Source organism: Hyperoodon ampullatus, assembly GCF_949752795.1.
Source record: "Hyperoodon ampullatus genome assembly, chromosome: 7".
NCBI classification, from domain to species: domain Eukaryota; kingdom Metazoa; phylum Chordata; class Mammalia; order Artiodactyla; family Ziphiidae; genus Hyperoodon; species Hyperoodon ampullatus.
The window spans coordinates 17415571-17436101 of record NC_136920.1 but is presented as its reverse complement, the minus strand read 5'-3'; the positions used below and the strand labels follow the sequence as shown (position 1 = coordinate 17436101).

The following is a 20531-nucleotide window of genomic DNA, read 5'->3' as shown; positions in this document are numbered from 1 at the left end:
CAATTTTTAAAGGTTACACTCCATTTACAGTTATTACAAAATATTGGCTGTACTTCCCAGGTACAATACATCCTTGTAGCCTATCTTTTTATATATATATAAATTTATTTATTTTATTTTATTTTTGGCTGCGTTGGGTTTTCCTTGCTGCACACGGGCTTTTCTCTGGTTGCGGAGAGCAGGGGTTACTCTTTGTTGCAGTACACAGGCTTCTCATTGCGGTGGCTTCTCTTGTTGTGGAGCACGGGCTCTAGGCGCAGGCTTCAGTAGTTGTGGCACATGGGCTCAGTAGTTGTGGTACATGGCCTCAGTAGTTGTGGTGTGCGGGCTTAGCTGCTACACAACATATGGGATCTTCCCAGACCAGGGCTCGAACCCGTGTCCCCTGCATTGGCAGGCGGATTCTTAACCACTGCACCACCAGGGAAGCACTTGTAGCCTATCTTACATGCACTAGTTTGTACCTCCCACTCTTCCACCTCTATATTACCCTCCCCCAACTAGTTTGTTGTCTGTATCTGTGAGTCTGCTTCTTTTTTGTTATATTCACTAGTTTGTTGTATTTTTAGAGTCCATATATAAGTGATATCATACAGTATTTGTCTTTCTCTGTCTGACTTATTTCACTTAACATAATGCCCTCCAAGTCCATCCGTGTTGCTGCAAATGGCAAAATTTCATTCTTTTTTATGGCTGAGTAGTATTCCATTGTATATATATACATCCTCTTCTTTATCCATTCATCTTTTGATAGACACTTAGGTTGCTTCCATGTCTTGGCTATTGTAAATAGAGCTATTACGAACATTGTGGGTGCATGGATCTTTTCAAATTAGTGTTTTTGTTTTTTTCAGATGTATACTCAGGAATGGAATTTCTGGCTCATACAGTAGTTTTATTTTTATTTTTTTTGAGAAATCTTTGTACTGTTTTCCACAGTGGCTGCACCAATTTCCATTCCCACCAAAGTGTACAGTGGTTCCCTTTTCTCCACATCCTCACCAATGCTTGTTATTTGTGTTCTTTTTGGTGATAGTCATTCAGACAGGTGTGAGGTGACATATCATCATGGTTTTGATTTGCATTTCCCCAATAATTAGCAGTGTTGATCATCTTAGACTCACATTAATTTAACACACACTCCCTGAGCACCTACTGTGTGTGAGGCTCTGTGTTAGGTGCTGAAGAGCTAAACATGCCAATGGCATAGCCCCTGTGCTCACGGAGCTCCAGTCCAGGGAAGGAGCTTGGCATGTGCAGGGTTGTCAGCATCTAGGAGAGCAGAGTTCCAGTCCTGTCTCACCTGTTCATAAACTGCCCCTCTCTGGACCTGTTTCCTTTTCTTTAATGTGAGGGGTTTAGAATAGACAATCTCTAACATACTGTTAAGCCCTGGTGTTCTGAAAACTTTTTTTAAATGTGTTTGAAAATGCTTTGTAAACTGAGAAGTGCTGTACACAAAAAGAGAGGCAGAATAAAGTTAATAGTTAAGTGAGTAAGTCAGTCGACCTGGGTTCAAATCCCAGCTCAGCCACTTACAAGCCCCTATGACCTTAGGCAACTTACTTTATCTCTCTGGACCTCGGTTTCCTCTTCCATAAAATGGGATAATAAGATAGCATCTCACAGAGTTATTATGAGTTTAGAGGAATTAGACCATGCAGTATTGAGGCCAGGGCATGGCACAGAGCAGTGCCTGATAATGATTAGCTACCATATAACTGTTAGCTACACCCTCTCTGCCACCAGGAGTTTACAGTTCATGTGGGAGATGAAACTAATAGGCGAAAAAGTTAGAGAAAAAGATCAGATAGTGGATCAACCAGAGGGCTCTCGAGTAACAGCATGGAGAGTTCCCTGGGGATTGGGACAATGCAGCCTGAGGCACATATCTGCCCTCCAACAAACAGCGGGACAGAGGGCAGCAATGCCAGGGTCACTCCATAGGACCAGTGTCCTAGGAGACCAATCAGGAAACCGGGCTCGGGAGGAGATGAACTCATGGAACAGGACAAACTTCAGCTCAGCGGACAAACTGGTCTGGGTTCAAATCTGGCTCTCACCTCTTCACTGGGTGGCCTTGGGCTAGTGACCCAATATGTCTGGGGTCTCACTTTCCTCATCTGTAAATTAGAGATTAGAACAAGAGACTATCCCTCACAGCATTGTTGCGAGGACTGCGTGTTGTATATGGAAAACACTGGCATGGAGCCACCTCCAATAAGTGTTAAGTGTTAGTAAAACACCCTCCACCGGGAGGGACTGGCTCTTTCAATCACTCCCTAAGGGTTAGCTGCTAAACTGGGGGAAACATCACTCCCGCTTGGAGATTATCCAGGTGCATGTTACAGGAGCTTTGGGGAGTAATGCTTTTGGCTATCCTAGATCTCAGAAAAACCAAAAAGGCCCTCACCATCCCAAGCTAGGTGCTTCCCGGAAGCCAGAACCGGGCATAGAGGTGACGTCCCTGGTAGATGTTATTGTTAAACAGAGCCAGCTCTTTGCTAATCCTCTGCAGCTTTCCCGCTCTTCCATGCAGAACCCCCTCCCCCATGTTGGGACTTCTTTGTGAACAGTCCCTAGCCACGCATCTCATGCTTTGGAATTTGCCTATGCTAACGCGGGCTCCGCCACCCCTGATCCCTGTCTGGCAAATGAGCCCTGCCTTTGGAACGCTCCACTCCGCCTCCAGCTCTGCAGCTTGCATTCAATCCCAGATAATTGTATCCCCTCCCTTGCTGCCTCAGACTCCGTACCACCCAATCCCGGGCCTTCCTGGAACCTTAGACGTGAGTTCCAGCAACAATTAATTACACAGTATAGTGGACCATGCTGTAACGGTAAACTGACAGGGTCTTATTCATCTCCTGCAATAAGGAGTAGGCAGCCCAGAGCTGGATGGCAGCTCACCCAAGCTCTAAGGGACTCAGGCAAGCCCTCTCTCTGCTTCTGCTCTGCCACCCTTTGCTTTCCTCCTATCTTTTGTCTCATGGTTACAAGATGGCTGCTGCCCTTCCAGACCTCAAGTCTGCATTACCTACAGAACATATAAGGACAAGAAGCAACAAAGGCTGTACCTATATCAAGAAAGCAGGGCTTCCCTGGTGGCGCAGTGGTTGAGAGTCCGCCTGCCGATGCAGGGGACGCAGGTTCGTGCCCCGGTCCGGGAAGATCCCACATGCCGCGGAGCGGCTGGGCCCGTGAGCCATGGCCGCTGAGCCTGCGCGTCCGGAGGCTATGCTCCGCAACGAGAGAGGCCACAACAGTGAGAGGTCCGCGTACCGCAAAAAAAAGGAAGCAAAGGCCTCCCCAGAAATTCTCAGCTTGTAACTCATTAGCCAAAAGTATGTCACATGGCCACATCTAGCTGTAAGGAGTTCTGGGGAATAAGTATTTTTAGGTGGACACATCGACATACAAACAATATATGGGTAGTGTTAGTAAGAAAGAAGGTTAAGTTAATAGACGGTGAACCAGGGATCAGCAAACTACGCCAGCAAACCAAATCCAGCCCATGGCCTATCTTTATAAAGTTTATTTATTTATTTATTTATTTATTTATTTATTATTTTTGGCTGTATTGTGTCTTCGTTGCGGCACATGGTCTTTCTTTAGTTGCGGCGAGTGGGGGCTACTCTTCGTTGTGGTGCACAGGCTTCTCATTGCGGTGGCTTCTCTTGTTGTGGAGCACGAGCTCTAGGCACGGGCTTCAGTAGTTGTGGCACATGGGCTCAGTAGTTGTGGCGTGCGGGCTTAGTTGCTCCATGGCATGTGGGATCTTCCTGGACCAGGGCTCGAACCCATGTCCCCTGCATTGGCAGGAGGATTCTTAACCACTGTGCCACCAGGGAAGCCCCTATAAAGTTTTATTGAAACACAGCAGCGCCCATTTGTTACAACACTACAACAGCAGAGTTGAGTAGTTGTGACAAAGACCATATGGCCCACAGAGTCTAAAATATTTATTCTCTGGTCCTTCACAGAAAATGTTTGCCAACTCCTGGGGTAGGCAATTCTTACTGTCTGCCACAAGTACCAGCAAAGGAAAGGCATAATTTTTTTTCCTGGAAAGAATATATTATTTTCCAAAGAATATTCCAATCACCATGAGAAAAACAGAACATTTTTTTCCTCTCCTTACATTTATTTTACAGTTTAGTATTCATTTTTATTTTGAATCACATATAGGGCAAATGAGGAGACTTATAAGCTTTTCAGGGTATAGGGCCAATAAAAGTCTTCAATCAGCCTTGAGTTTCAGGTACTGCTAGTTGTGGTGTGACTTTCATTCATTCCACAAAGAGGTACTGAGCAGCTTTTGTGGCAGGAATTGTGCCAGGTCCTGGATAGGAACAGGATGAATGAATGGATGGATAGATAGATAGATAGATAGATAATGAACTGAGAGAGAGAAAAAGCAAAAGAGGGAGGGATCAGACTAACAACATCATGCCTCCTTAATTTTGCCTAGAGAATACACATATGTTCTAGGAGAAGGGAATATAGACTACAATGGGTATTGTGGGTAAAGGCCTAACTGCTGTAACAAAGAGACCACTTCATAACTGCAGAGGTGTATACAGCACGCAAGTTGACTCCCCTCTCATAGAACAGTCTCAGGGTAGGCAGGGCAGGTTGGCAGGTGGCTCTCCTCCACACAGAGACCCTGGCTCTTTCCATCATCTTGCTCCCACAGCCCCTAAAAATTGACCTCGTCTCCATGGTAACAGCTGTGTTATAGGCACACTTGGGTTGCAGGTTATAGGAAGAGGAGGAGAGAACACGGAAGTGCGCCCACCTAACGTTTAAGGCCTAGACCTGGAAAGTACATCACATCACCTCCATTCCCCAGCCATGGAGTCATGTGGTTCACCTACCCACAAGGGAGGCTAGGAACTGTGCTCTCTGGCTGGGCAACCATCCAATTAACTTGGACAAATGGGAGAATGAATTTTGGTAGAAAACAGTGATGTCCACTACATGGAGTAGGCTCAGGAGTCCTTGCTGAACTCAGGGCTGAGAGAGGCAATACCTGCGTGTTCCCAGGAGCTCTCAGGCCCTTTTGCTACCGATCCACTGTCCCGCACACCTGGGAGGTTAGTTCTGTTCACCCTTTCAGGTAGACATCATCTTCTTCTGACGTCATCAGTGGCTCCCAGCCACGGTAAGAAAATAGGACCACACCCAAAAAGGGCCCAGCTGCCACACTAATGACCTTATGTGCTGCCACATACCAAGTTCACACCCTGGGTAATTACCCTTGACAAGACCTAAAACATCACCCTTTATGAATGGTTTAAACAATTAACATTCCTTAAGAAAAATTCAAATGCAGGTTGTGCAAAGTGCACAATTCCCGAGGCCTTAGACCCCTAAGAAACATCCCCACTTCCCCTTTCCTTCATATAAAGAGCCAAAAGGATTGGGATCTATGAGATTTACTGTAGTGGCCTATTACAACCTTAATCCAAGGGAGTGAAGCTAATGGTGGAATTTCAGGTACAACGTAAGGGTAGGGATTGGACACAGGGATACACCTTGGTCTCCTGGCGCATGGGGAGCCCTGACTGTGCCCCAAACATCCAGTGTGGACTGTCCCTGGGTCTCTCTTGGTGAAGTGCATCTGGCCTATATACAGTATATATCTCTGCCCTAGGGGATCTGGGTGACAGCACATTCATCAGATAAATTAATTCCTGTTAACGTGCCAAGGAGAAGGGCCCTTCCAGGAAACCAGGGCCTCTCAGAGACAAGTTTGTCCTGTTTGCCATTAAAGTGTTTGTCACAGTGAAATATCACGCCTAAGAGAGGAGAGCACCTAGGGGCTGCTCTTAATAAACTGAAACCCACAACCTTTAGTCTGACCCTGGAATGAGACCCTCCAAGTAGGGGTCAGAGGACCAGCTCAGTCCCTTTAAGTCTTTCCTTCCCCCAAAGGGTAATTTGATTCAAAGGTGACAAGGTGATCAGATGGCATCCTCCACCTGGAGACCAGCCCATAACTAGGAAGCAGGAAGTCCCATTTCTAGAGGAAGGGGCAGTGCAGGTATTACAGAGCAAGAGCCAGAGCGGTTGGAAGAGGACAGGCCTGGGGTGGCTGTACCTGCCCTGGGGCTGTTGGATGGTGCTCATTTCCCCGTAACCCTTCCAGTTCCCATAGCCCACCAAGGGCTGTGTTAAACTGGGGCGAGGGTTTATGCAGTTAGCAAGTGAGACTTTAACTGTACTCCATAAGCTTTACCTTTTTCTTATGGAAATTTTCAAATGTACACACAAGTAAGGAGACTCCTATACCCTCCATGTTCCCATGCCTAACTTTAATAATTGCCTATCTTGTTTTATCTATTAACCTTTGGGGATATTTTGGGGGGTGGGGGTGAGTATTCTGAGTATTTCGAAGCAAATCTCAGACATCTCACCCATAAATCAAATGGTACTAATTAAATGGTATTTGACATCCTACACACAAATAGTCGTCTCTACTTTCAGCCATATCAGCTAGGGTTTTGAGCAAGGACGTTGAGACCCACTGGTATGGTCCAGACCCCTAGTTTTAATGACGATAACTCCGGAGAACTGAGCTACCCAACGTTGGTGCTAGAGCGGGTACCAGGAAGAAGTCGGTCCTCCCGGCTGTCTGGTGAGTGATGGCCCAGGCCGGTGACCATTTCCTAGGTCCCGTCCCTGGGAGGGGGAGGGGGCCCCTCCACTAACTGCTGGCAGGAAGAATCCGGCTGTTTCCCGAACACACTTCTGGAAGCACAGACCGGGTGCGCGGCAGCGGGCCACGAATGCAGCCGGGTACTGGGACGTGCAAGCCGCGGTAACTGGAGCGGGGGATCCTGGGCGGTATACCCGGGTCTGGGGTGGCTTTGGAAAGAGAAAGGGGCCTGCTCCCACGACCGGTGGGATAACTCGGGGCCAAGGTCAGGCTGCGGCCCGGGTCGCCCCGCCGCCACCCCGGGTCCACGTGGGGAGCAGGCCGGCGAGGCTGGCGTGGCGCCCACGCCCGGAGCTGGGAGCAGGAAGTAGTCTTCCGCGGGCGCGGCGCTGCAGGTGCGGCTCAACGTGGCGCGGGCCGGCGGCAGGTGCAGAGGAGGGGGTAAGAGCGGGGTCGCCTTCGCGGCCAGGGAACGCCAGCCGCGGTGTCGGAGCCTGCGGCTGAGCCCGGCCTGGAGAGGGTGTTTGGGGAGGGGCTGCTGACTTGAGGCTCGGATCCAGCCACCGGGAGGGTCTCGAATCGGGGGTGGGGTGGGGTGTGGTGTGGTGTGGGCGCTGCTGGGGGTCTCCGGCTCTGGAGAGGGATGGGGGCGGTGAAAGTAGGGGGAAGGAGGAGATTGCAACAAGGTTTTTGAAGTGTGAGCGGGACTAGGTAGACGGACGCGGGGTTAGGTTGGGGGGCGGGGGTTCTCTAGACGCCGGGGAACGCGGGGTGGTCCCAAGGCTCTGGGGACGCAGTCCTGCCCGGGGATGAGGGGCAACGTGGACCTGCAGATGAACCCAGTCGAGGGGCGTTAAGCCTCTAGAGGATGTGGAGCAGGGGCGGAGGAGGGGGACTGGGGGGAGGAAGGGGGCCGAGGCTCTAGCACCCACAGGTACCTCCCGCGGCTACCGAGATCTAACACCAGCACCACCATCTGCGGGCAGGGAGCGCACAAGGGCTGCCAGGGACCCGACGCGAGCCTGACTCCGAAGGCCATTTCTCTGAGGCTGTGGCTTTAAGGGAGACGGTGGGCTTGCGGGCTCTTTAAGGAGGCGGTTGGGGGCGTGTCAGGAAATGAGTCCTGGGCCCGCCTCGCCGGCGGGAGCGGCCTCGGAAGTCCGGAGGCTGCTGGGCGGAGCGAGGGCCGGCACCTGGGAAGACTGCGCGCGTTGGGCTTGTACCGGCCCAGCTTCCTCCCGGTCCAAAGCACCTGGGCCCTGAGCGCCTCTGACCTCGCCTGCACCGTCTTTCCAAACCCCCCGCACGCTCTCCTTTCAGCTCCTTGCATGCCTCCCCCTCTCACCCTGCAAACCTTTCTCTCCCATAGCAGCCCATGCCTGTCTCTCTCAGCACCTCTTCCCCACGCTGTCCCCCGCCCTTTTCTAACACCTCAGCCCTGCATTTCTCCCCTTTTTCCTTACATATCTCTCTCCCGCCACCCCCCTTCCTGCGAATCCTCCTTGCTAGGTCCCAGCCCCTTCTCCCCTGACCTGTCATCTCTGTCCAACCTTAGCCCGTCCCTCACCTCTTCCCTGTGTCTTGTCTCATGAACCCCCTCAGGGTGGCAGCAGGTTGCGGGACTCACCCCAGAGCAGAACCTCTCCATCCAGGAGAAGGGTGGGAGGCCTCCAGGCCACCCGCCATGTGACAGTTGAGGACTTCAGCTTGCAGAAAGCAGAAGTGAGCTCACTGCTCCGTACTCCAGGAAATCAGTCTGGCTGATTTCAGCTGGGTGACCCAGCTCCTCTGCTACCATGAACAGGGCTTCTCTGAAGCGGTCAAAGATCCTGCACATGGCACTGATGGGGACTTCCGACCCCTCCGGAGAGGCAGAGGCCAGCCACGAGAAGCCCTTTGTGCTGCGGGCACTGCAGATCGCTCTGGTAGTCTCTCTCTACTGGGTCACGTCCATCTCCATGGTGTTCCTTAACAAGTACCTACTGGATAGCCCCTCCCTACGGCTGGACACCCCCATCTTCGTCACCTTCTACCAGTGCCTGGTGACCACGCTGCTGTGCAAGGGCCTCAGCTCACTGGCCACCTGCTGCCCTGGTACCATGGACTTCCCCACCCTGCGCCTGGACCTCAGGGTGGCCCGAAGCATCCTGCCCCTGTCGGTGGTCTTCATCGGCATGATCACCTTCAATAACCTCTGCCTCAAGTATGTGGGTGTGGCCTTCTACAACGTGGGGCGCTCACTCACCACCGTCTTCAATGTGCTGCTCTCCTACCTGCTGCTCAAGCAAACCACCTCCTTCTATGCCCTGCTCACCTGCAGCATCATCATTGGTGAGTGGCCAGCCAGGGCCACGGGGAATGGCTGTGGGGGGTGGGGGAAGATGGGGGCCAAAACCCTAAAGAATAACCCTGTCAACCACCTTTGACTTTATCTGTCCCAGCTCCCTTGTCGTGACAGTCATATGAGGAAGAGACTGGGGTCCAGAGAAAGCAAGTAACTTTCTGGAGGTCACCTAGCAAGTTAGGGGCCCAACCAGGGTCCTTCTAACAAGATGGGATTCTAATCTACATTTCACAGAGGGAAAACCAAGGCACAGAGAGGTTAAGTAATTTGTCAGAGATCACTCAGCTAAGTGGCAGAGGTGGGACCTGATCTCAAGCAATCTGGCTCCTTACACTTGACCACTATACTCTCTTGCTTCTCAAGACTTCAAGTGTCCTGACTCCCCATCCAGTGCTCTTTCTAGAGGACATGGCATCTTGTAATAAATATATCATCACCGTCTGACCTTGCAGGCTTACAGTAATGCCTGAGTCAGTGGCAAGAGATATGCTTTGAGATAACTTAGCCGTCTTCCCAGACTTGACCCTCAGAAAATAAAAATTAATGATGGGGACATTGTGCTAATCATTCGCATACAGCATCTCCTATGTTCCCCAGAGATCCCCTGGGTGGTAGCATCACCATGATCAACTCTACACACACAAGGAAATTGACACCCAGAGAGGTTAAGTCACTTACCCAGAGCCCCACAGCTAGGAAGTAGCCATGCTGGGATGCAAACTCAGATTGGCCGGACCCCCAGGCCTGTGTTTCTAACCACTCTGCTCTGTTCTTGTCCCCTAGAGGTTAGAACTGTACTATCCAGTTCAGCAGCCACTGACCACATGTGTCTATTCCAATTCAAATTCAATGAAATTTTTAAAATTCAGTTATTCGGTTGCAGGTGTTGTTACCTGATTCTGTAGCCACATTTCAAGTGCTTAGTCTCCACGTGTAGCCAGTGGCTACTGTATTGGACAGCACAGATGACAGAACATTTCCATCATCACAGAATGTTTTATTGCAGCCCATTAGGTAAGAGCACCACCAGCTTCCCACCCCCTCAGAGCCCTCCTGGGGCTCAGTCATCCAGGAATGGGATCTTTCTTTGAACCTGTTCAGGTTCTTCCTGGTGCTGCAAATTTCATCTTGGTTGACCTACATATTCTCAGTTGGTGTCTCAGAGTCTCAGGCTGAGTTGCACTGGTTGCCGGGGAGAGGCCCATCCCAGGCCACCTGTCCTAGAAAATGTTCCCCTCACTGAGCCACTTCGGGACCTAGGGCTGCCCAGTCTAGGCCCAAGGTGGGAGAGGGAACAGGGCAGAGGTGGGAGTCGGGGGAGAGCTGCTAAGACCCCTGGCAGATCGGGCTCGCTGCTCCCACTTCCTCCCCAAGGGAGCTGGTATGGGCTCCCAGGCCTCACTTAGCCAAATGCCCCAGGGATCTCCACTTCAGCCCTGCTGACCCTATAAGGGGTGGAGTGGGAGGGACCTCCTGGTTGGCAGATTTGCATGCCGACCAGTGAAGTCATTAGGGAAACTAGGCCCAAGTCCCGAAAAGTAATCAAAGTAGCAGATGGTGAGATAGCTTCTGGGAAAGTGCATTCGCTGGCCAGCCTGATGGGGCAGGCGCCCTGGAGGCTGGTGCTCTCTGCTGGCCCAGCACCTGGCTTCCTCTCCGCAGTGTTTCCCCCTCCTTCCTTCCTCTTCAAGGGGGAAGATGGGTCTCAGGTGACTCTCCAGGCCTCCTGGGATTGAGTCACAAAAGGTGCTGTGGAAACCCTGGTGGAGAGTGGGGAGGGAGGAATCTAAGCAGGCATTCCAGAGAAAGTACTAGATGGGTATAAGGAAGGAGTGAGGAGAGAATGTTCTAGTCAGTAGAAAAAACATGTGCATTTCTGCATGGCTGGGCCAGAGCAAGATGCACCCATGAGGCTGCCCAAGTTAAGTGAGTCTGGACTATTTCCTGAGGGCAGTGGGAGGCACAGAGGGGCTTTAAGCCAGGACAGGACCTGAGCAGATCTGTACTGTAGGAAGATCATTCTGTTTGCAAGGCAGAGAGTAGATTGATTGGAGTGGGAGGATCAAGAATGTGACCCAGATCTCTACAGCTGAAGGAAATGGGAGCTCAGAGAAGTTAAGTAAACTGTCCCCAGGCCACCCAGCCTCTAAATAGCAGAGCCTGATCAGCGCCCAAATCTCTCTGGCACCAAAACCATGTCGCGGGCTGCTGTGGTGGGAGATACAACATGTGTAAGATTCAGCCCCTGCCTTCTGGGAAGGTGGGGTCTAGCTAAAGAGACTGTACTGTCCCCACGGGCAGGTGTCTAGCAGCCCAGGGCAGGCAAGGGTCTTGAAGGAAAGCACAGCAGGAGGAGGCCAGGAAGAGGTCTGGGTGCTGGGGATATCAGGAAACACTTCACCCCTGGAGAGACTGGCTTTGACCCTGAAGAATGAGTGGAATCTCCCAGGAAGGAGGAGGGTGTTTCTGGTGCAGTAGATGATCAAGGACACTGAGCTCTGGTGTGAGAAGCAGGGAGATGAGAGGGGACTCGGGGTGATCATGACACAGAAACACAGATCGTGGCAAGGGCGTGGGAAGCCCAGCATGCCAGGCTGAGACTCCTTGCAGACGTGGGGGGCAGTGGGGTGCCATGGAGGCTCTGTGAGCAGGAGATGTCACAACATGAGAGTCTCAGAAAGAGTGCCTATCCCCAAAGACCTCAGGCCACAAGTGCTTCTAACCAATTGTAGGCTCCCATTTTACAGACCAGGAAGCCGAGGCTCCGAGACCTGAAGTCGCTTTCCCAAGGTCACCTTAACCACTAAGTGCTGTATCTGTGCTCATCCTTCGGAGCTCATTTCAAATGTTGCTTTCCAGGTGCCCCAGGCCAGCACAGTCGCCCAGTTACGGGCTCTCACAGCACCCTGTACTGTTTTATGGACCTCATTACAATTGTAATTAAAGAAATTACTTCTTTAAAATTACTTCTTTAATCGTTTTAATGTCTCTCTCCTCTGCCAGAATGTGAGCTCCGTAAGGAAGGGTTCATGTCCTGGGCTCCTTCCCCAGCCCTGCGTGGTGCTTAGCATGTAGTGGAGCCTTTGCACACGTTTCTTGCAGGAAGAGCAGGGAGGATGGGATGACGCGGACAGCGTTAACGCCGTCTGTGAACTTTGGTGGCAAAATTCTCTGTCCTTCCTCCTCCCCACGCTCATCCCCCTCGCCTTTCTCCTCCTCTCCCTCCTGTAGGTGGCTTCTGGCTTGGTGTGGACCAGGAGGGCGCGGAGGGTACCCTGTCTTGGACGGGCACCCTTTTCGGCGTGCTCGCCAGCCTCTGCGTCTCACTCAACGCCATCTACACCAAGAAGGTGCTCCCGGCGGTGGACGGCAGCATCTGGCGTCTTACCTTCTACAACAACGTCAACGCCTGCGTCCTCTTTCTGCCCCTGCTGCTGCTGCTGGGGGAGCTCCCGGCCCTCTACAACTTCCCCCAGCTGGGCAGCGCCCACTTCTGGGGCATGATGACGCTGGGCGGCCTGTTTGGCTTCACCATCGGCTATGTAGCAGGACTGCAGATCAAGTTCACCAGTCCCCTGACCCACAACGTGTCCGGCACAGCCAAAGCCTGTGCCCAGACGGTGCTGGCCGTCCTCTACTACGAGGAGACGAAGAGCTTCCTCTGGTGGATGAGCAACATGATGGTGCTGGGAGGCTCCTCCGCCTATACCTGGGTCAGGGGCTGGGAGATGAAAAGGATTCAGGAGGAGCCCCGCCCCAAGGAGGACGAGAAGAGTAACGTGGAAGTGTGAGCTTCTCCAGAGACCCTGCAATGGCCCAGCCCAGCCCAGGGAGAGTGCCCATGAATGAAGTGAAGGTGCCTCTCTGGACCCAGAGACAGTGGCCTTACAGACCTCATGGGAATCTGGTGGTTGAAATGGAACCGGTGTTTCCAAGTGATGTCAGAAAGTTGCCAAACCTGTCTCGACCCCCTTTCCTATTTCAGGGTTTTTGTCCTCCCCTGGGGAGGAGGGACCCCCACGGGAAGAACCAGTTAGGTTCTCTGGAAGAGCACCAGCTCTCTGGGAGTAGGAGAGGGACAGCACCCATTCCTGTCCTCCTGCCAGGGCCTCCTACCTCCACATGACCTTTGGGGTTGGGGACAGGCCACAACCTTTAAGGGACAGTATTGACAAAGCCATTACGTCTTCACTTGGACTCAGGGGAGATGGGGGTGTGACCCCACCACAGGCTTAGGATCTGGGAAACCTCACACCTCTGTGCCCCGGGGCAGGCAGCATAGCTTTGGCCCACCCCAAACCAGCCTTCTTTTGGAGGAAAGTGTAGGCTGGGCTGAGGGAGGAAATGAACAAACATTCTCTCTTCTCTGCATTGAGACCAGCAGCCCCCGCCCGTGCAAGGGGGTGAAGGATCGGAGGTACCGAGCCTGGCCCGGGCCCCTGCTCATTAACACCCTCCCGCAGTCGGTTTTGCCCGCCTCACTCCCCTGCCCCTGAGGGGCAGCTGCCACCTGGCACAAACAACTACCTGGCTCAGGTAACTGCCCCCCAGAAGTGGAGGCAAGGAGCCGCTTTGGCTTCTCCCAACTCTGCCTGTGCAGGGCATGCTGATGGAGCCAGGGTCACCTCAGAGCCATCCACCTAAGCTGTGCTGGGCCCCCCAAGATCCAGGTCCCTGCAGGGCAGGTGTTGTAACCTGATCTTGATGAAGGTGTTAAGCTAACAATTACAAACTTCCCTGAGTTTGGGGCCGAAAGAATCTTCTCTTCCCCTCACCACACCCTCCGGGCCTGAGGGTGGCTTTCACAACTCCTGTCCCTTCTGTTGGGTGTTTTGTTCCACCAAGTGGAACAAAACTCCTTGGGGTAACTCCTGATGTTTTCAGCACCTGTAACGAAAGGCTGGGGAGAGTGGGGCTTCTCACGACTACTCTCTTCCAGTCCCCGCACAATCCCAGGTGGTTTCTAATAAAGGTGGGGCCTGATGCCCTGAATTGTATGTGATTTAATTAAAAATCAGAGTAAGACATCCTGTGTGTGTGCAGCAAGAAGGGACAGGCAGGGTCTGGCTGGGATTGATGAACAAAGGCTCATCCCTGCCATCGCCAAGCCTGGGTTCTAGCAGGACAGCCCTTCTAAGAATCTGTTCTCCCTCCAGGCAAGGGGTTGATCCAAATACCAAGACTCCTTCCAGACCCCAGGTTTCGTACTGGTGCTTGTTGCCATTTACTGGGCACTTGCTGGAGGCAAGACACTGCTGAGTCCTCAATTCCGTCATTCATCTCCACAAGCTTCCCACGCGCCTTGAGGTGAGCACCATCGCTGATCCCCCATTTTACAGATGAGGACACTGAGGCTCAAGGAGGAGCACAGGAAGGAAGAGGCAGCAGTAGGATTCACACGGAGGTCTCTGCCTTCAGAGCACAGGTACCCAGCCTTTTTTGAGCATCTACTACGTGCCAGGCACTGTGGTAGAACATACTGGTATGAAGACCCAAATCTGCTTCAAGGGTCTCGAATATAAACACACAGCAAGGTCCCCATAACAGATGCAGTATTGCCCTGAGGTCTCAGAAGATGGAGAGACCAAGTCTTCACAAGGGCCAAGATGTTTGAACTGAATATTACTGGGCAAGTAGGGGGCTCCAGAAGCAAGGATAGACTGGCCCAGGAAACAAGGTAAAGCTGAGGAAAGAGCACATGGGGGGTGGTGAGAGGGTTTCTTTTGTGGGGGGGAGGGTGAATAGAAAAGGAGGGTGGGCCATGGCATGAACAGCCTTGAGTGCAGTGGTCAATCTAGACTTGATTCTAAACGATTTTAAAGCCATCACCAGGTCCCTTAAACAGAAAAGGGACATAATCGTTTCTGCACCCTTTGTGTGATCAGAAAATTGAGATAACATTCTTAATGTTAGTTGCACTTTCTTGAACAAGATTCAAGAAAAACCTAAATCGTTTGAAAAAAATTCAAACAGGCTTAACTCTCAGGACACAACTGAACAGCCTACTGTGCAAGACCCCCACACAGAAAAGCACAAAGATGTGCAGTGTATGTGGATGGGTTTGAATCCACACGCGGCAGAAGACCCCAGTTCTGACGCAGATGAAGCCCAGGGAACAGCCAGAGGCTGCCTTCCAGCATCCCAGCCTCTCAGCCTCTCCCACAGTCAGCACCGTCGCCCCCAGCTCATCTCTATGGTATTTAAAGGAGCCAAGACGGCCTCCAGGAATGTTTCCCCTGCAAGCAGCAGAAGAGGTGCTCCTTCCCCTGCAAACCCACTGTTCCCCTTCTCTCTTGTCCCTTCTTTTTTTTTTTTAACAAATTGTCTTTTGTTTGTGACATACAAGTACAACCAATGGAGAAAGAGATTACTTTCTCCCTTTGATTCCAGTGATAACAAGTTGCTAAAGAAAAAATGTATCCATCAAGAAGGAGTTTCTCTTCAAAGTTTCCTCTAAAATAAAAAGCCAGGAAGGGTTAAAAAGAACCATATAAACGTCATATACACATCTGACATCAACAAAGATAACCTGAAATAGGGTGGATACATACAACTAAAAAAAAAAAAAAAAAAAACTCAGAAAATATATTTTAACTTGCCCCAAAAAACAAACAATGAAAAAAGCCTGGTACAAAAGACAGGGATGTGGAAGTCAGCCTGCCCAGCAAAAAAAATTGGTGGGTGAAGATGGAGAATTTAGGAACAGTGAGCTGGGCCAACACTGCAACACACCTCTGCTTCAGAACGCATCACTCTTCACTTCTGTTTTTGAAGAGCACTTGACCAGGAGTCAGGAGACCTGGGTTCTACTTCTTAGAAGCTAGGAGGCCTCAGGCAGGTCCCCTAACCTTTCCAGGCCTCACTTTTCCTATCTGAGATATGGGGATAATCCTTGTCCATCCTGCCACACAAAATGATTGTGAATTAATGCTCAGCATCATTCTGGAAATACAGTGAGTTATTGTTCTTACCAACATCAACAAACAACAATCTCTTGGAGTAGTAACTATGCATCAGGCACTAGGGAGACACACAGTGGACAAGACACTAAAAACAAGTAAACAAATAAATACAGCATGTTGAAGACAATGAAGAAAACAAAAAAGCCAAAATGGAGAATATCAGAGGGGACCCTTCTCTAGACAAAAGAATCAGAGAAGGCCTCTCTCTGAGCACATTTAACCTCAGACCCAAATAATGGGAAGCAGCCAGCTATAGGAAGAGCTAAAGAAAGGGCATCCCCCCAGGCAGAGGTTACAGCCCATGCAAAGGCCCTGAGGAAGGAAGAGTTGGGTGTGGTCCAGAACCAGAGACAAGTCCAGGTGGGTAGGAGCAGAGTTGGGGAACCAGCTATTCCCAGGGGACAAAAATCCCAGGAATAAGGACTTCTCTGGTGGCACAGTGGTTAAGTATCTGCCTGCCAATGCAGGGGACATGGGTTCGATCCCTGGTCCGGGAAGATCCCACATGCCACGGAGCAACTAAGCCTGTGCACCACAACTACTGAGCCTGCACTCTAGAGCCCGTGAACCACAACTACTGAGCCCACGTGCCACAACTACTGAAGCCCGCGTGCCTAGAGCCCGTGGTCCACAACAAGAGAAGCCACCACAATGAGAAGCCCACGCACCACAACGAAGAGTAGCCCCCGCTCGCCACGGCTAAAGAAAGCCTGCGTGCATCAACAAAGACCCAATGCAGCCAAAAATAAAAATAAATAAATTTGTATTAAAAAAAAATCCCAGGAATAGGAAAGGTGGAAGAGACAGACTTGGCAACTTTCTGACATGACTTGGAAACACTGGCTCCTTTTGGTTCCACTCACCATGGGGTGGAAAGAGAGGAGGTCAGAGACCAAGTTCCAGCCAGGGAGCACCCTGCTGACCACAGCAAAGAGGTTAGATTTATTCTCAGTGCCTGGTGAAGCCACTGGGAGTGCCATGACTGGTTTATAGCTTAAAAAGTTCCCTCTAGCTGCTGTGAGGAGAATGAATTAGATAAATCACTTAACCTCTTTGATCCTTTTCCTCATATGAAAGAAAAGAAAGTTGTTCTAATTAAGAGATAATATGTTGATTTAAGGAGTCAACATACATGAAATTTAGTTACTAGATGAGAAAACTGAGGCCCCAAAGGGTCAAATGACTAGTCCGGGACACCAATGACAAAACAGAGTGTGGTACTCAGCCCTGCTGGCCCCCCTGTCTGATTTGCTTCCCGCAGCTGCCTCACCAGATGCAGCCCTTGCTCAGACCATCCCCCCACCCCCAAACCTTGGCTCCTGTGAAAGGGCTAAATTTAGGACCTGAAACCAGCTGAAATGGGACAGCAGAGCCTGCTGCACTGAAGCACCTGGTCCACGTGTGCTGGGAGCTTAGGTGAAGGAAGGCTATGGGTGGCGTGGGTCAGGGAGGGGTAGTTAGTAGTGTGGGGACGACAGCAGGATGTCCGGCACCTGTTGAGCACAGGTGGGGAATTTATAACATGAGAGCTGGGAATGAGTTGGGAAATCAGAGTCCAGCCCCAGATTCCACAGACAAGCCTGAGGCTCAGAATGCATGACAGGCTTGCCCAAGGCCGCAGTGCGATGGAACCCAGACCCATCCTCCCAGGCCAGTGCCCTTTCTACTAAACATCATCATCATCATCATTTTTAGAAATAATAATAATCACCATGATTATCATTATTACTAGCAATTGTTAGATACTCACCACATGCCAGGTGCTATTCTAAGCACTTGACCCAGGTACTATTAACATCCCCCTTTCACAGATGAGGTGAGGGAACCAAGACACAGAGAAATTGGCAACGTGACCCAAATCACAGAGCTAGGTTCCCTCTTGCACAGTGAGACTGAATATACAAACGGACATTGGCCAAACCATATATGACAATAGAACTCTGACCCACAGCTTCGGCAGCAATCAGCTCTGGAACCCAAACCAATATCTCCACAGACGTGAGCCCAGGACAGTCAGGATCTGGGGAATGACTGCCTGTTTCCCTATTTTGACCCACACCCCCTACTTCCAACTAAGGACCAACCAGTCACATAAGACGCCCTGCCCCCTTGTAGTTAGCCCACCTCCAGCTTTCCCATCAGTTTAACAGCCTCTTGAAGCCTTCCCTTTTCTCACTATAAAGCTTTCCCATTCCTCTGCCTGCCTTCAAATCTTTGCCACATTTCAAGTGATGGTGGCTGACTCCCCTGCTATAGCAAGCTCCAAATAAATAGCCTGTTTGTTCTCATTTGGGTGATCTTTGTTTATTTCTACAACTCCCACTCCCCATCAGCTTTCTGTCCAGGTACAGGCTGGCTTGGGAGGAGGAAATAGTCTCAGGTGAGCCCCAGCCAGGTGGAAGGAGCCTGTGGTGTGAGGGTGGGGCTCGTTGAGGGTGCCTGCATTTCTACCAGTCCTGCAGTCTGGCTTCCAGGCTGCTCTGTAGCCCCAGAAGTCTTACATGATTTTCCATCCAGCTAGCGAGCCTCTCTCTGCTTCCTCCCCAGGTCACTATGCACAGGGTCCCTGCCTTACCTCATATTTCATTCCCCTGGTCCTTAGTGAGTGCCCGCTATATGCAGGGCCTGAGCTAGTCTCTTTACATCTTCATCTCGGGTAAACCTAAACCCCCTTTAATAACCCTGATTTAAAGCAGGATCACTTTTCACTGAATCTCAGATAGAAAGAAATGACTTAAAACAGTAAAATCAATTCAACCACGACCCCAGTGAACCAGTGGATCCTGAAGCCTACTCAATCTATCCAACAAAACTTGGGCTCTGGGACAACATCATGGTCATGGAGCTGAACCCGAACCCAAACCATATCTCCTTGATCTCAGCTTTCAACTCCTGTGAAACCTGGTGGGATGGGGTCAACAGAGACAAACACAGACCTCTAGCTCTGTCCTGGGACCAAGAGCTCATATTCACTTGAGTTGGACTCTGTGGGAAGGTGAGGGGCCATAAAAAGAACATGAAGGTTCTCACCTTCTCCAGAGACCAGGCAAGTAACAGGCAAGGGGAGAGGCCAGGGTGTGAGTCAACAGGGATTAGTGGAGCCTATAGCAAACTGGGGGCCAGTGAACCCAGCAAAAGGCCCCAAATTCCTAATTTCCAAAACTAGTTTGCCCCTCTGGCCACCAGTTTTCAACTTCTAGGCAATTGGACCTAAGTTGGAATCCCAGCTCTGCCATGTGCTGGCTGGGCATCTTTGCATGAGTCAGATAACATTTCTGCAGACTCAGTTTCCTGGCCACTTCCTAGCTGTGTGGCCATAGGCTAATGACTTGATGTCTCTGAGCCTCAGTTGCCTGATATGTAGAGAGAGGATGATGATAGTTCCTACACCAGAGGGCAGTGCAGTGACTGGATGAGATAATGCCTGTTGTGCGCTTAGCACGCTGTCTGCTACATAAACAGCAGCTGTGATTATTAGATGGAAGCTCACGGCAGAAAAAATGGTAGGACTTTGTCCCCTCTGCCACACGGGCCCTGTGGATTCAGCTCTGAGACCTGCCCAGAGCAGCCTTCCAGCCCGCTGGGTGGGAAGGATCTGCCCTGGCAGGAGCTGGAGACGCCAGGGCTCTGTTGCTGCATCCATCCCTGCCACCTTTATCTGCCTTCTCTGCTCCCTCCCTCCCGCTGCAATCACAGGGGAGGTGAACACTTATTTATCACGGGAGTGAACTCCTGATATAAAGACAGCAATGGGGACCACCAGTAACACAAATGAGGAAGGTGAGCTGGATGGGAGCTGTGGTGAAATGGACAGTTTCAAACGGGGGAGACACGACTGAGTTCTTTTCATCTTTTGCCACTTGGGCCTATATTGCTAGAACTTCTACTTTTGCAAGAGAAGCTGGAAATCTGAATCTTTAAGTGCGATCTCCTGATTTCTTTTAAACAGTGACTCAGATTTATAAAATACTGTGTGGACTGTGTGGCACACACACAGACCAGATTCAGCCTCAGGCCACCATTTCACACCCTTTTTCTTAGAATATAACTTCTTTGGCAGCCTCGTCACATCTGTGAGAGGATGAGTAGGACACAGAACCAGGGAGCAAATGCCGGAGTCCAGCTCCAGCGAGTCCAGGGATACCCGAGGGATGGATAGCGTCGGTGAAGGAAATAATTCTATTACACTTCTTAAAGTATCAGCATTGCATGTTTCTCTTTCTCAAGTCTTTATTCTTCATTCTTCCTTTACTGTTTACAATCACAGGTTTATATATTGTAGTTGATTACATTACCAGGTACGTGGCCAAACAATCTTAGCACAATCAAACCTCAAAATGTTCTATAAAGATTTTTTAAAACAAATATCCCCTAGTTTCTAGATGTCCTATTAAAATATTTCCCCAAGTTCCCATTAATCACAGGTTGTTTCTTAGTAACCAAGCCAAGCAGTTATATGATTATTTCAATTGTAAAAGTTGGAGCTACTTGTTCCTATTTTTCTTCTTGCATGAGCAACCTTTTACAATGGTTCCATGAAAATATTTACAATGTACCTGCATGC

General features: G+C 50.6%; 1 protein-coding gene across 2 annotated transcripts; it reads left to right on the top strand.

The window, feature by feature from the left end:
- Positions 1-6791: 6791 nt before the first annotated feature.
- Positions 6792-12796, top strand: SLC35C1 (solute carrier family 35 member C1; the record flags this gene model as incomplete). Of its 2 annotated transcripts, none has more annotated exons than XM_079707673.1 (3): positions 6792-6823; positions 8466-8992; positions 12237-12796. In XM_079707673.1, 3 exons carry the CDS (start codon positions 6792-6794, stop codon positions 12794-12796), a joined length of 1119 nt encoding a protein of 372 aa, XP_079563799.1. The 2 variants fall into 2 exon arrangements, with proteins under 2 accessions (XP_079563799.1, XP_079563800.1); XM_079707674.1 differs by lacking the exon at positions 6792-6823 and adding an exon at positions 6987-7102.
- Positions 12797-20531: the final 7735 nt, after the last annotated feature.